We start from the raw sequence: 14,105 nt of genomic DNA on the forward strand, positions 1-14,105 counted from the left end.
TATACCTGTCTTGATATTCCAGGTTCTAAAATGTAGTCTTGATTGTCAAGTGTTCGTACAATTATAATTTTTTAAAATTAAATTTTGAAGCCAAAAAGTAATATTCTTAATTTTTTATGAATTGATATACCTGTTTCGATATTCCAGGTGTAAAATGTGGTCTTGATTGTCAAGTGTTCGTACTAATTTTTTTAATTAAATTTTCTGCACAGAGTTCTTATTTGGATAATCATTACGTACAATATTCAATTAATGTATTCCACATATATAAGGCAAGCAACAGTCTCCATACGCCACGCTTACTTCTCGAAAGATTAAAGATATCAAGCTAAAATGAAATAAGATCACAAAAGAACATACAGTACGTCGTAAGAAAAAAAAATTATGCATTAACAATGTTAATAATGGTATGTTCATGTACAGAACTGATTTTTTGTTACAGGGTGCCATGCATCATATGTGCAGCAGATTTGGCAGCACTTTTTGACGTACGTTTTGAATTATTAATTGCAAGTTTCAGTTGTAAGAGCCAAAACCAGTACTTTATTGTTTTATATTAAATGGTATTTTCATGTTTTTTGAATCTTATCATGACAAGCAGAATGCAGTCTCTCTTGTTTTTATCGCTTTTTGTTCGCTTGGTATAAAACATCCGCAAATCATTGCCCTAGCCGAGAGACCTCCGATAATATCAAGGTTGTGTTTTTAGAGTATTGCATAAATTGTCTGATAACATTCACGTAACACAGCTTTGAGCATAAAAGACGGTACAGTTCTGCAGTAAATAAAAGATGCTACAGTTTCGCAATAAATAATAGACGTTACAGTACCGCAGTAAATAAAAGACAAGATCTGAAATATAATTATTATATGTTCTAACATGAAGTAGTAATTGTGTATTAGAGAAAATTTAAGGATTGGAGGAATCCATAATGACTTCGGATGTCAAAGAGGTAAAATTAAAAACGATGGTTTACTGGGACAGGTGAGGAACATAGAACTGTAATAGCGAACTAGATAAATATCGACAGAACTTCAAGTTGATGCCATCTTTTTACATCTCCTTCTATTAAAGTTTCGACATTTGATGGAATTCAACACAATTCTGTGGCAGCTATTTCGCCCAGCTAGCTAGTACATTTGACTCCATTATTATCTTACCAAAAATCATTTCTTATCTGGCATTCTTCTCGGGTTTGAATGACAATTTATTTCATCTTTATAGCTCTCTTGTAAGTGAAAACTAAGATATTTTTTTATACTTCGAATTCTTAAATAATTAGAAAGTTGAACGGGATGGAGTAGAGATTATTATCTAAAAAATATAATTCATACTCCAGTTTTTTAAGAATGGTAACAGTTTGTTAGATATTCAATTACCACCAACAAATGGGAAGTGTTATTTAGTGTTCTTTGTTTTGTTTTTTTTTGAGATCGACTTAATCTATACTAATGTCGTTTGTCTGTCTGTTCAGGTTGGCAGCCACACTAGGGCTGTACCGTGGCTGAAATTTGGTGTATAGAGGTAGCTCAGTCTGAGTAAATTAGACTAGGTGGCGTTGGCCTACCGCTTCCGGTTTCGGAATTATACTGCTTTCAAACCGTGCAGCACCAGGTCATTCGCAAGTATATAATATAATTATCAGAATTTAACCTTTTAAGACTCCAAAACTCTCGCTTCCTCAAGTGCATAAAACTGCCTGAGTGACGTGAAAAGCTGTGAACTAAGAATTGTGTACTAGTTCTGTCACTCAAGGGGTTTCAGGTGGTCAAGAGAGGAGTAGCTTCAGATGTGTCAAAGCCACTTAACAAAACATAATGCAAGCTTCAAGAGAGGCTTTCAACACCAATTTACAAAACTTCAATTTGCACTAAGCACTATGTTTTTTTCTCCTCGTAGAACTGGGAGTCAGAGCATCTCCATGTACCAAGTACTAAAGCATTTACAAGAATTTGCTCTCTCTTCAAAGTTTGAAACCTCCCTACCTTTAAAATGAAATTAATCATCACATGTTCGCATAAAAATTTGTTGTTAGTATAAAATTCATGTCTATCATCACAAATTTATTCAGCCAAAACTGTTTGTATACATTATTCTTATTTCAAGATAAGTAGCCAATTATTTTTCATTAAATTTTAATCATTTTTTTCAAAGACATGTTCTGTTGATGTTATGAAATTCTCAAAATATTTTTAGAACTGTTTTAGAGAAGTAGTCTAAATATTATTTTAACACTAGCAAAAAGAAACCTCACCATCGATGAATAATTATAAACCAAGCGTGAATGTTTAAACAAGGTAGATAGAGTATTTGCTACTTCCAGTAGACTAAGGGCTACAGTGTGTAATTGTGTCAGGTAACTCAGGTTTTTGTTTAATGAAAATATATCTGGGCTTACCTGTGCCATCTAAATTATTTCTATTCAGCAAATCTGAACTGAAAAACAAAAAAAAAAAATTAATTAAATCTCAAAGATCTGTTTTGTTAGAAAAAATAAAAAATAAAAAGGTTGAGCAAAATCAAGGTCAATACAAAACCAGAAGGAAAATCTGAATCCAACTCACACAAGCAAATCGAATATCCCAGAGGAGTTGCTCATGGTTCTCTTAATAAAATGTCCATAGAGAGTCATGAATATTAACAGGGAGTGAGTTGAAGGGTGACTGACCAGTGGCTAGTTAACATATGAAACAAGGGAACACAGATGTGGGATGTTATATAATATTATAAATAATCACAATGGCCATCAACAGTTTGACCAGTACATGGACAAATTACCATCACCATAACTGTCACTTGTACTATAAATATCCTTCCACATATCTTAACACTATCACTTTTATAGTTTATTTTATAAACAGTAGGCACTTCATTAAACATACTTTATCTATTACATGTTGCTTTGTTTGGAAATATTTCAAAGGAGTAGGGTCGCCTGTCCAATCTCGTGGGTTTTCTCTGGGTCCTCCAGTTTCATCCCACTGCTAAAGAGCCCTACGCCCAATGCAATTATTGAAATAAAATTAAAAACCATATGTTAGTCCTGAAATGACCAAGTTTGTGTCGAGTGGACGTTAAACCACATTTCTCTGTCTCTCTCTCTCTCTCTCTCTCTCTGCTTTGTTAGTAGATATTTGAAATTTTGAGTCCAAGTTTTATTATTTTTATTGACTGTGTAAATTCGGTTTTTAGTTCTATTTCTACACAATAAATTATCTATTACATGTTGTTGAAATTTTGAGTCCAAGTTTTATTATTTTTACTGACTGTGTAAATTGGGTATTTAGTTATTATATTTCTACACAATAAATTAGGTGGTAATCCCCATGGTGAACATGAATCTAATTATCTTTTATCAGTCTCTATGGTAATATCTGCTAAAATTGGTGCATATCATTCATTGGTCCAACATCTTTATTAGTTTTTTTTCATATTTTTAAACCATCTGGCACACAAAATACGTTTGTATTCTCAATTAACCCCACTCGTCAAAAGTAAAACATTTCAAGAACTGTCTTTATTTTTAAAAAAAAATCAATTTACATAATTTGATGTTCAGCCTAGTCAAGTTTATCATTCTAGATATGAAGTTTTCAATGCACAACAAGCCCCATTCTCATTGGACCAATATAGTCGATCCCCAACAGAGGATTTAAAAACCCTCTGCTTTTCCTTATCAAGGATTTCCACATGGCCCATACTTTAGCACTTCATGTTTTTTATACTTCTAGATAAAGATTTTTATTTTAATGTAAGTTCAAATGAATAAATTATTCCATTAAAAGACTTGATTCTAACGAATATTAATTTCATTCTTAACTTCAGCTGACATTTCAGAATTTCTTTAAAAAAAAGACAAGAATTTCAAGTTTACTGAGTATTGCATACGTTTTCATTTAACTTCATGCAAACATAAACATCTACATGATAAACAAAATTAAACCGATGTCAAATACATTCATCAAACCAATGACATCTTGTTGAGACACAAGCAGACGTTTGTCTTCAGATATTTCCGCTTCTATTTTTTACCACGTAAAATTTCATTATCCAATTATACGGGTTAATTAAACTGAATTACGCAAAACCAAAATCCGCTCTTAAAAAAAGTCTGTTCGTCATATTAAAATCCTATTAAAATGAAGATGAATTATAACTGCATCTCAATGCCGAGTGCAGTCTTGAAATTTTGAAGTGTTTACAGCACTTAGGGATGCGAGGACTAATTTGGTGGAAAATGTTACATAAGATTAAGGGTCAAGTAGGACCTAATTTAGGCAACTATTTGATTAGATCTGTTAATAGACTATTAACAAGCCACAGAGTATTTAGAATATACACAGAGACATTAAACAAGAGCATACAACAAAAGCATAAATCTCGTCTCTTGACAGAACAAGAAATAGAGAGAGAGACAACTTCGGTAAACAAAATAGATGAAAATTATGATACGCATATTTAAGTCAGGAGATTTATTTTCACAGCAATAAACACCACATTTTTACAATTCCCCGAAAGCAGGACTACTTTTCTCACCGATTATAACAGTGGATCGTAAAAACAGGCTAGATATATTAAAGCTAGAATGACCAGAGTATTTTTGTTAATCGCCAGTTCAATAAATGAGTGGGCCATGTGGAGCCGACAGTGGTGAATGGTTTCCTGAATGTTGCCCCAGGCTTTAGACCACTTGGGGTAAATGTAAACTAACAGACTGGGAGGGCTATTATCTCATTATTGAATTCAGTCTTCAATGCTCTCAAATTGTGCTAATGCTGTTAGAATCACGTTTTAAACCACAATTGTTGTCCCTTGTTATGATAACGTGTAAACTAAACTCTAATCGTCAGCATGTGTGTGTATTTATGCAATCCTGTGCATGCACATCGCAAAACTTAACCATATTATCAAAACTATATGAGCAGGTAGCAGCAATTAGTTAATTCAATCCCAACACAAATAATATCACATAATCTGGTTGCGGCACAATTTATCAGTATAGATAACACGTTAAAAAAAACAAGACCCGTCTATTTCCGTTATTGTCAAACATCAAAGTACTGAAATAACCATGATTCACTACGCTTACATAATTCCATACTGCACTAGTATTTGTTAAACCTTCAAATATAAACTCTATTTCAAAAACTGCTCACAACAGCTCAAACTTTAGTCAGGCATGACCAAGAAATTTTTTTTCATTTCATGCAAATCTGTTCCATTTAAAATTGACATTATTTGTAAACTCTTTATACGAAATACATATCTTTTTATACAGCAACAAAGATTCTAAGCCAGGAGAAAAATGGATTAGTAAAATATATGCTTGTGATTATTCACGCTTTTAGATTTCTTTCAAGAAACCATGTCAGTCATTTAACGCTCATATCAAGTTGTGAATTTTCCGGCTGATTAAGATTTTATTGAGGGTGGAGTGAAACAAGTCAACACATTAATATAGTTAATCCCTAGTATTACCTTTATCTTGTAAACTGTATCTGTATACAGTTGTCCAGGTGGAAAATTGGGTAATTACCTTGAAACATTAAATCTACTAATCCCTTTTTACAAATAATAGGACCTTAATATCCTTGTATGGTTCATTTCCTGTCAATCATCATTAATTTAGGGGTGTAACTTATATCTGTGATGAAATAATTTGATTGATATTACAAGCATCCATTTCATTAAGAGATATCACGTTGGTGGAAACAGACGTTAAATAAAGCTATTTCACACACACATTAAGAGATTTAGGGAACAAATTTCTTCCCAAAAAACATCACACATTTTTGGGGGCTATACTACCGGAAAACACCATGTTATACTGAATACCGGAAAACACCGGAAAAAAAATAAATACCAGAAAACACACTAAATACCGGAAAACATCCTAAATAGGTAACTCGGTGCTTGGTCCTCTAGAAAACACCTGACAAACCTAACCCTAGCCCTAACAATAACCCTAACTCTCCGCAAACAGAGGACCAGGAGCTTTATTACCTATTTAGGGTGTTTTCCAGTATTTAGTGTGTTTTCCGGTATTTAGTGGTTTTCCGGCATTTTTCGGTATTCAGTATAACATCGTGTTTTCCGGTAGTTTTCCGGTTGTTTTCCAGTTGTTTTCCGGTATATAGTATTGCCACATTTTTTATCATCTTTATATATCTTTAAGAAACATATCTTTACAAGCATCCATTTCATTAAGAGATATCACCTTGGTGGAAACAGACCTTAAATAAAGCTATTTCACACACACATTAAGAGATATAGGGAACATATTTCTTCCACAAAACATCACACATTTTTTCGTCATTTTTTAATATATCTTTAAGAAACTAGAGACTTTGTAACTTGCACTACAAGTTTTTACTAAGGACCCCAGCATACATTTTTAAAGCATCTAAGAAAGATCAATGACCACGTTAACACATTTTTAACATAGAGTTTGTATTTCTCCAATATCATTAACATTTCTTTAGTTTCTTTTTTCTTGCATATGTCAGTTTCAGATTAATATATTGATCAGTTCTTTTTTTTGTTTTGGAGATCAGGAGTACATTATAGCCGTAAACTTATTGCATGGACTTAATTTACATACATGGTCATGGTATCCTAAAGGCGATTTTCTTAGGCAAGTTGCTAGAAATATTTGTCCCATGTGCATATCCTTGCAACAGCAATGGATATTGAATTTTATAACCAGTGATGTGTTAACATTCTGTTCAAGCAAAAATATTATGTGATCTTACAAAATCGTGGCACACAGTCAGTGGAAACGTGGATACATGACTGTAATCCCTGAATCGCTGCCTGCAAATTGTTTGTATGCGAAAACGTCTCCATGATTTTGACAGCATTGCTGGTTGTCTACCAATTGCTGTGTTCTTCAACATGCGATAAAACATTGCCTGTGTGTGCTAGGCTTAGGAAATAAGGGAATCGACAATGCAACTTCTGGCAATAGTAGGCCAAGCATTGTAGAAACCACTGCAGTGTCTGGTTACAGTTAAACATGTAGTAAAAACTCAACAAACCGGAAAATTAAACCATTTAAATAATGGTGAAATGCCATCTGAGTGTATCTGTCACCCTTCTCATGGCAAATATTTGGGACAGAAAAAAAAAAAAAATATCTTGTAACTTATGGTGATTTTTAAACCAGAATTTCTTGTCGTTGCCCTAGAAACAAAATTTTTATTACATCTTCTAAACAAAAATATCCCAACTATCAAATAAATTGTAAACAAAATTCTCCCAAATGGATCTTGAATCTCGATTAAGAGGACTTATAAGTAACATGTGTGGCCTGACACACACTTTTTTACCACATTTTATGATAAAAACCACCTTAAAATAACAAAAAAAAATCTTTTCCCGTTTTTACGACCCTGCTGTTCAAAGGATAAATGCCGCATGGAGTCCGATATTGTAATATTTAATATATATATTTAAACAATTGTACAGACTTCTGAATTCACACATGTGAGCTTTAACGCTAGAATGACTTCCCAAATGTAAATGTGTTTATAAATTTACTTAGAGCTTTCATGTTGTCACAGTTGTTAATTTCAAACATAATGTGTGAAAGATTAAGTAAATCGTGAGCTAAAGTAGTTTTATTTTTACGTGAAATTACACTTCAATTAATTTGTATTCTGAGTAAATACAACTCATGCATGGTTTTACCCCCCTTTTAAAAAAATTTAGTTGTGACGAAGATGGTTGACCTGGAGAATATAAAGACGTAATTCAAAACACAAGTTCACCTTTTTTCAAATGTTGATATCTAAACTAAAACTTGTGGATTGAGTAAAACAAATTTGACAGTCTATACAGTTGCTTCTAAATTCTCTGATTCTCGACATGACAAACAGGCACAGAGGTTTTTTTCCCTGACATATCTTTACATTGAATGAGCTTTCAAATGCTTGAGATGTTTCAATGATATTTTTCTGATGTTCACCTTGTAACTAAATTAAATCAACCATCATATTAGAATGTGTATTATTTCGAATTCGTCTTTGAGGGAAAAAAAAAGGCTGGAAGCATAATTCCAGGGTGTTCTATGGCATCCACAGGTTAACAAGTGATCGATCATGAAACCTTTGTAAAGTTTTAATTTTTTTCTTCTTTTCATTTCATACTGTTTAGAAATTTGAACCTTGGTCTTTCTTTTTTTTTTAATTCTGAAGGTTTTGAACTAAATTTTGTAAATTGTGTATGTATAGTTTTTTTATTATTATTTTAAGATGCCATAGCTCTGTCTTTTTAAGGTTTTAAACTGAAATTTCTGATACAAGTTAAATTTTGTTTATTCTTTACCGTTGTTAAGTGTCATTGCTCCATTTGTGAGAGCTTTTGGAGCTTATCAACAAAATTACTGATGCATGTATTTATCAGAATTTAATCAAAATAAATATTTATGTTGATATATATATCTATCACGAAATTGACACAATTATCAATTTATCTGTTCAAATTGAGACTTTGAACAAACCATTCATCTTTTCATATCCTGTGAAATATACAATTTGCAACATATTCCACAGTTCATGAACTTTGACATGTTTATCTCTAGCTTAAACAGAACAATACATGTCTAGAGACTGCCATGCCGCAGCACGGTACCTGCAGCATGGTACTCATGCCATGGTACCGACTGACAGTTGGTGTGATGAATGGTACAGGTGGTACCAAGTTGTCATCACCTTCCCATTAATATATACATCCTTATTCCAGGTATACATCCCGTCTCCGTTAAAAATATGGTGTTTTTAACGGAAATCAAGGACAAATGTATATAAATCATAAATATTGTACTTTTAGAAACCAGAAAGTAACAAATTGAAAGCAGCACCTCAAGAATAGTCAAATCTACAGTGACGTAGCCAGAACTTGCAATGCCCGGGGCAGTCCTTGAAAAAGTATTAAAATTAATCATTAGTATTATAACCAGTGTTATTTTTTAGATGTCTATTAAAATTCTGATAAATATCATTTTCTATGTGTATATTGAAATGTATACAGAAAATGACACATTAATGAATAGTCTATTTTCGATTCACATTTCAATTAAATGATGAAATTTTTAAGATCTCGAATTCCAACTGCCAAGGGTTCTTTTACGTATTTGCCAATTAATGAGAGGTGGTATCAGGTGCTAGGGGGGGTTGGGTGGCCGGATAGTTTAACATTGTATCTTAAGGTCTGTCATTGAGTCAACTGAAGTGGTTTCGATTCCCTGGTTGTACGTGACAAGTAGTACTGTCACCTGTCCAACCTCTTGGGTTTTCTCTGGGCCCATTGGTTTCCTCCGACTGCTACTCGCAAGTGAATTATTGAAATAAAATTGAACCATATGTTAGTCCCAAAATGACCTAGTTTGTGTCGAGTGGACGTTAAAACTCTATCAGGTGATTAAGCAAGAGCAGGCATATTCTGTTTGTGGATTCATGAACGTCACATTACTATTAGGCTACGAAAGATCAAATAATATTAAATTTTTCTCTTGAACATTCATTTTTCACAGGCCGTTAAATAATATCTCTTTTAATAACTGGGAAGTGGTATCAGATGTTCCAAAGAAAGCAGGCATAGCTTGTTTAACGGGTGACAGTTTACTAGTACTATTAGGCTACTATAGATCATCTAAATAATATTAAATCTTCGCTCGAAAATTCATATTTCACAGGCTGTCAAATATCTCTTTCAATAACTGGGAAGTGGTATCGGATGTTTCAGAAAAAGCAGGCATATCCTGTTTAATGGGTGACAGTTTACTATTACTATTAAGCTACTATAGATCATATCAACAATACTAAATCTTCCCGCTCGGACATTCATATTTCATAAACTGTCAAACAATATCTCTATCACCGCTCATATATATACACTGACTTATAAATTATTTATAATCATATAAGCTAAACACCTTGATATACACACACACCCGCCTTGATATATAGACTTCCATCTGACCACAGTCTCATGTACACAACCCCTTCTAAATCTTACATACTACCATCATTTTATTTATTTTTACAGCAAGTCTAGCGATATGGCTAGTTATTTACAACAATATCTCTGATAGGTTTTATTTGTTTTTATTGGTAGGTAATATATAAATAATCCACTCGACTACACCATCTACTTTTACAAAACCATATAGACATACACACATGTACCCGGTATACAAATTGAGAAAAAGTTTTATTCAGGAAAAGATATTTAGTAGCAAAAAATATAGACATACACACATGTACCCAGTATACAAATTGGGAAAAAATTTTATTCAGGAAAAGAGATTTAGTAGCAAAAATATTCCAAGGCTTTAATATCAACAATAACGGTAGAAAATTTGGTTAATTTCTACACTATTAAAGCTACGGATCCATTTTTTGGGAAAATATTTAATTTTTTTTTCATTGGATTTATCCATGTTAAAACATACTTCAATTAATTATTTAACATTTAATTACATAAACAAAAGAGAGAGAGAGAGAGAGAGAGAGAGAGAGAGAGAGAGAGATGGGGATTAACGCCCACTCAACACAACCTTAGTCATTTCGGGACTAACATATGGTTCAATTTTATTTCAATAATTCGCTTGCGCATAGGGGTCTTTAGCAGTTGGAGGAAACCGGAGGACCCGGAGAAAACGCACGAGGTTGGACAGGCAACCCTACTCCTTCTCACGTACAACCAGGGAATCGAAACCACGCCAGTCGACTCAATGACAGACCGTATGATACAGCGAGCGCGTGCTAACCATTCTGCCATCCAACCTCCCCATAAACAAAAGCAAAGTATAAGTAAGTGGTAGATAATTTCCAAGCTTGGGATACAATTGGATTAAAAATAGGCAGATCGGAATACAACAGGGTGAGACTGGCTTGTTTATATTGTCTGCAGAGAACATCAACTGTTGGGACAATTTAAATTCATCATATTTTTGTAAATACTGAATGAAAGTGAACAATTCTTGGAACAATATAGAATTTAGAGAATTGGCCATCAAAACGTTCTACTGTAATCTGGAAATATCGGGAAAGCTGAGTTAGACCCATATAGGTTTTTCTCCTTTACTGTTTTCAGTCTAAAAAGCCAAAATAAAACTTGTTTTACATTCAATTGCTTAATCCTTTGCGTTTTTTGTTTCAAATTTGCATTCTAACAGACTTACTAAGTTTTCCAAATTACAGGAGCATTGCAGTTTACAAGGAATTAGAAATCCTTCAAATGACAATCAGATGGCTTTATGAAACTTGGCAATTGTACACACTGAATACTTTTCTACCCTGAACATATCTATGTATGCTTCACACAAATGGATTACCCAGATAAACATCGCCTGCAATCCTTGCAAAACTAACAGTAGAAAAAAAATGACGATATCTGACACAACACAATGTAGGCCAGGTGTTAGATGGTTACTCTGTAATCAAATTAATAATCTTTCCAATTCATAATCAACATTTATAGTATCTGGTATCGAAATCACCGATCTTTTAACTTAAAATCAGATTACAAATAAAGTATTGATCTGGTCTTTATCTAAGTATTATATGTCATAGCACAAGTAGGCGCTAATTTATTTTTTATGACATTCAGCATCATTAAAAGAATTTCTAATGATACCTTGAATCAGAAACAAATTGCTATTGTAGTTCTATTTACATCTAATATTCAATGAATTCACACCTATTACATACCAAAGTACCTCCATTAGAGTTTATCAGGTTTTTAAATGCGAGACCCCCATATCTTTTCACGATATTGTTTATCAATTTTTATTTTAAAACTTATATCACGATCATAAATTTACCAATAAAAGCTCCAGGTATTATTCTTTGATGTTGAGTTGAATTACACTATAAATATAGCTAGTTGACTTTTGATAACCTCTTTCTTCTCAATTCATCGTATTTATCTGTTGACCATTTATTAAACACACATTATGCAAGAGCTAAATCTGCCAATTGCAGGTCTTTCTTTAGGACTGAAGTGTTATCTAAATTATAAATTAGACATTAATTAACTTATCCAGACCAAAATCAACGCTCAATGTCATCACTAGTCTGCAATATTTACTGGATTAGGATCCGATCTGCTGCTCTATGCTCATTCATGATTAAATCAACAAATGGATAATCCGGACTATGTATTTTATCGTACCGACTTTAGTAATGATGATCGAGGCTAGCCCCAAAATTCAATCGCAAAATTCACAGTTCAGAGTGGATCAATTTGACTGAAATTTTCAGCAAATTCCCTTTTCATTATCTAGTGTTTAACTATTACAGTGAGAACTGCCAGTTCTTTATCCAATCTCTCATAATGTATCTTTAAGGTGCTGGGCTCGTTTCAGTCAGATTCTCTGGTTGTACATGACAAGGAGTAGGGTCGCCTGTCCAACCTCGTGGGTTTTCTCTGGGTCCTCCAGTTACCTCCCACTGCTAAAGACCCCTATCGGCAAGTGAATTAATGAAATAAAATTAAAGCATATGTTAGTCCCAAAATGACCTAGTTTGTGTCAAGTGGACGTTAAACTCCATTTCTCTCTCTCTTGTTTCAGTCATATTTGCCAGTCTGAAAAACTAAACGGTCATTCAATTTAAATGCCATAAATTCAGAATTCCAAGAGAGGGAGAAATGGGGGTTAATGTCCACTTGACACAAACTGGGTTCAATTTTATTTCATTAATTTGGTTGCGCGTTTGGGACTTTAGCAGTGGGAGGAAGCCAAAGAACCTGGAGAAAACCGAAGAGGTTGGTCGAAATCATGCCAGTTGACTCAATGACAGACCTTATGAATTTATACTTTATAATGCGTAGACACACTTAAAAATATATTTAAAAATTGGGATAATGCCAAAAATTATCATATTTTTTGGAATAAATATGTTAATGAACAGAATGCAACAATACCATAGTATATTATCTTGTAAATCCAACTACCAAATGTCTTAGTTTTAAAATCAATTTAAGAATAAAAAATCAATCAAGAAAATCCATACGCTTCATTTTTCATGTACAAAAGAAATCCAGTATTTTCCCTTCAAATTGCCATTTTATATTAGTTCTCCCCTAAATCATAATAATTTGTCTTATTTTTGAAATTTCCTAACATTTACACATACTTTTAAGAGTGTTCATTCATTCATTCATTCAGTTGTTCAATTATTCATTTCTATAATTTAAAGGAAGTAACTTATTATCTTACAAAGTCAATAATATGAAGAGCATTCATTCACACATTCAGTTGTTCATTCACTCATTCAGTTGTTCGTTCATTCATTCATTCAAAGAGTTTTTCTATAATTTACAGGAAGTAACTTATCTAATAAAGTCCATAATTTAAAGAGATGGGAAGAATGTACCAGTAGGTATATATGACAAGTTGATAGGTAAATGCGATATGAGAATAAACAGGACTTATGAGAGCATTCATTCATTTAGAAAGTTGTTCCATAACTTATTACTAGATAAAGTCAATAATTTAAAGAGATGGGAAGAATGTACCAGTAGGTATATATGACAAGTTGATAGGTAAATGTGATATGAGAATAAACAGGACTTATGAGAGCATTCATTCATTTAGAAAGTTGTTCCATAACTTATTACTAGATAAAGTCAATAATTTGAACAGATAGGTAACTTATTACTAGATAAAATCAATAATTTGAAGAGATGAAAATAATGTAAGTATGATAGGTAAATATAAAGAGAGAAGAAACAGGACTGTAATAGAACCAGAACAGACATGGCTTCAACTATTATATCAATAATTGGTAAAATAAGACAGACAACACAACTGTTAAATACCAACCACCGACTGACTGACTTACAACAAAACTTCAAATTACCTATATAACTAGTTTAGTTAGGTATGTCAGCTCGGATGTGTAAAAGAACAAAAAATATATAAGTAGAATACCTAAAATATAATAGTATATCCTTCATTTGAAATTTGAACATTTAAGAGAAAAGAACTAGAAACAATTTCATACAAAAAGATTTTGCTCAAATCCCAGTTCCTTAAGTGATGTCGTTTTGAAGGGTAATTGGGGGAAATGCTAAATGGTTAGCGCATGCGCGCTGT

The 14,105-nt window shown here is 32.9% G+C and overlaps 1 protein-coding gene across 1 annotated transcript in view; it reads right to left on the bottom strand.

The window, feature by feature from the left end:
- Nucleotides 1-14,105, bottom strand: part of LOC126819283 (inactive tyrosine-protein kinase transmembrane receptor ROR1) — a 247,167-nt gene that overhangs the window by 60,467 nt on the left and 172,595 nt on the right. The window contains exon 4 of the mRNA XM_056100080.1: nt 2,400-2,437. Coding sequence (XP_055956055.1) covers nt 2,400-2,437 — 38 coding nt within the window. The remainder of the gene's footprint in view (nt 1-2,399; nt 2,438-14,105) is intronic.

This window comes from Patella vulgata, chromosome 4, assembly GCF_932274485.2.
Source record: "Patella vulgata chromosome 4, xgPatVulg1.2, whole genome shotgun sequence".
NCBI classification, from domain to species: Eukaryota; Metazoa; Mollusca; class Gastropoda; family Patellidae; genus Patella; species Patella vulgata.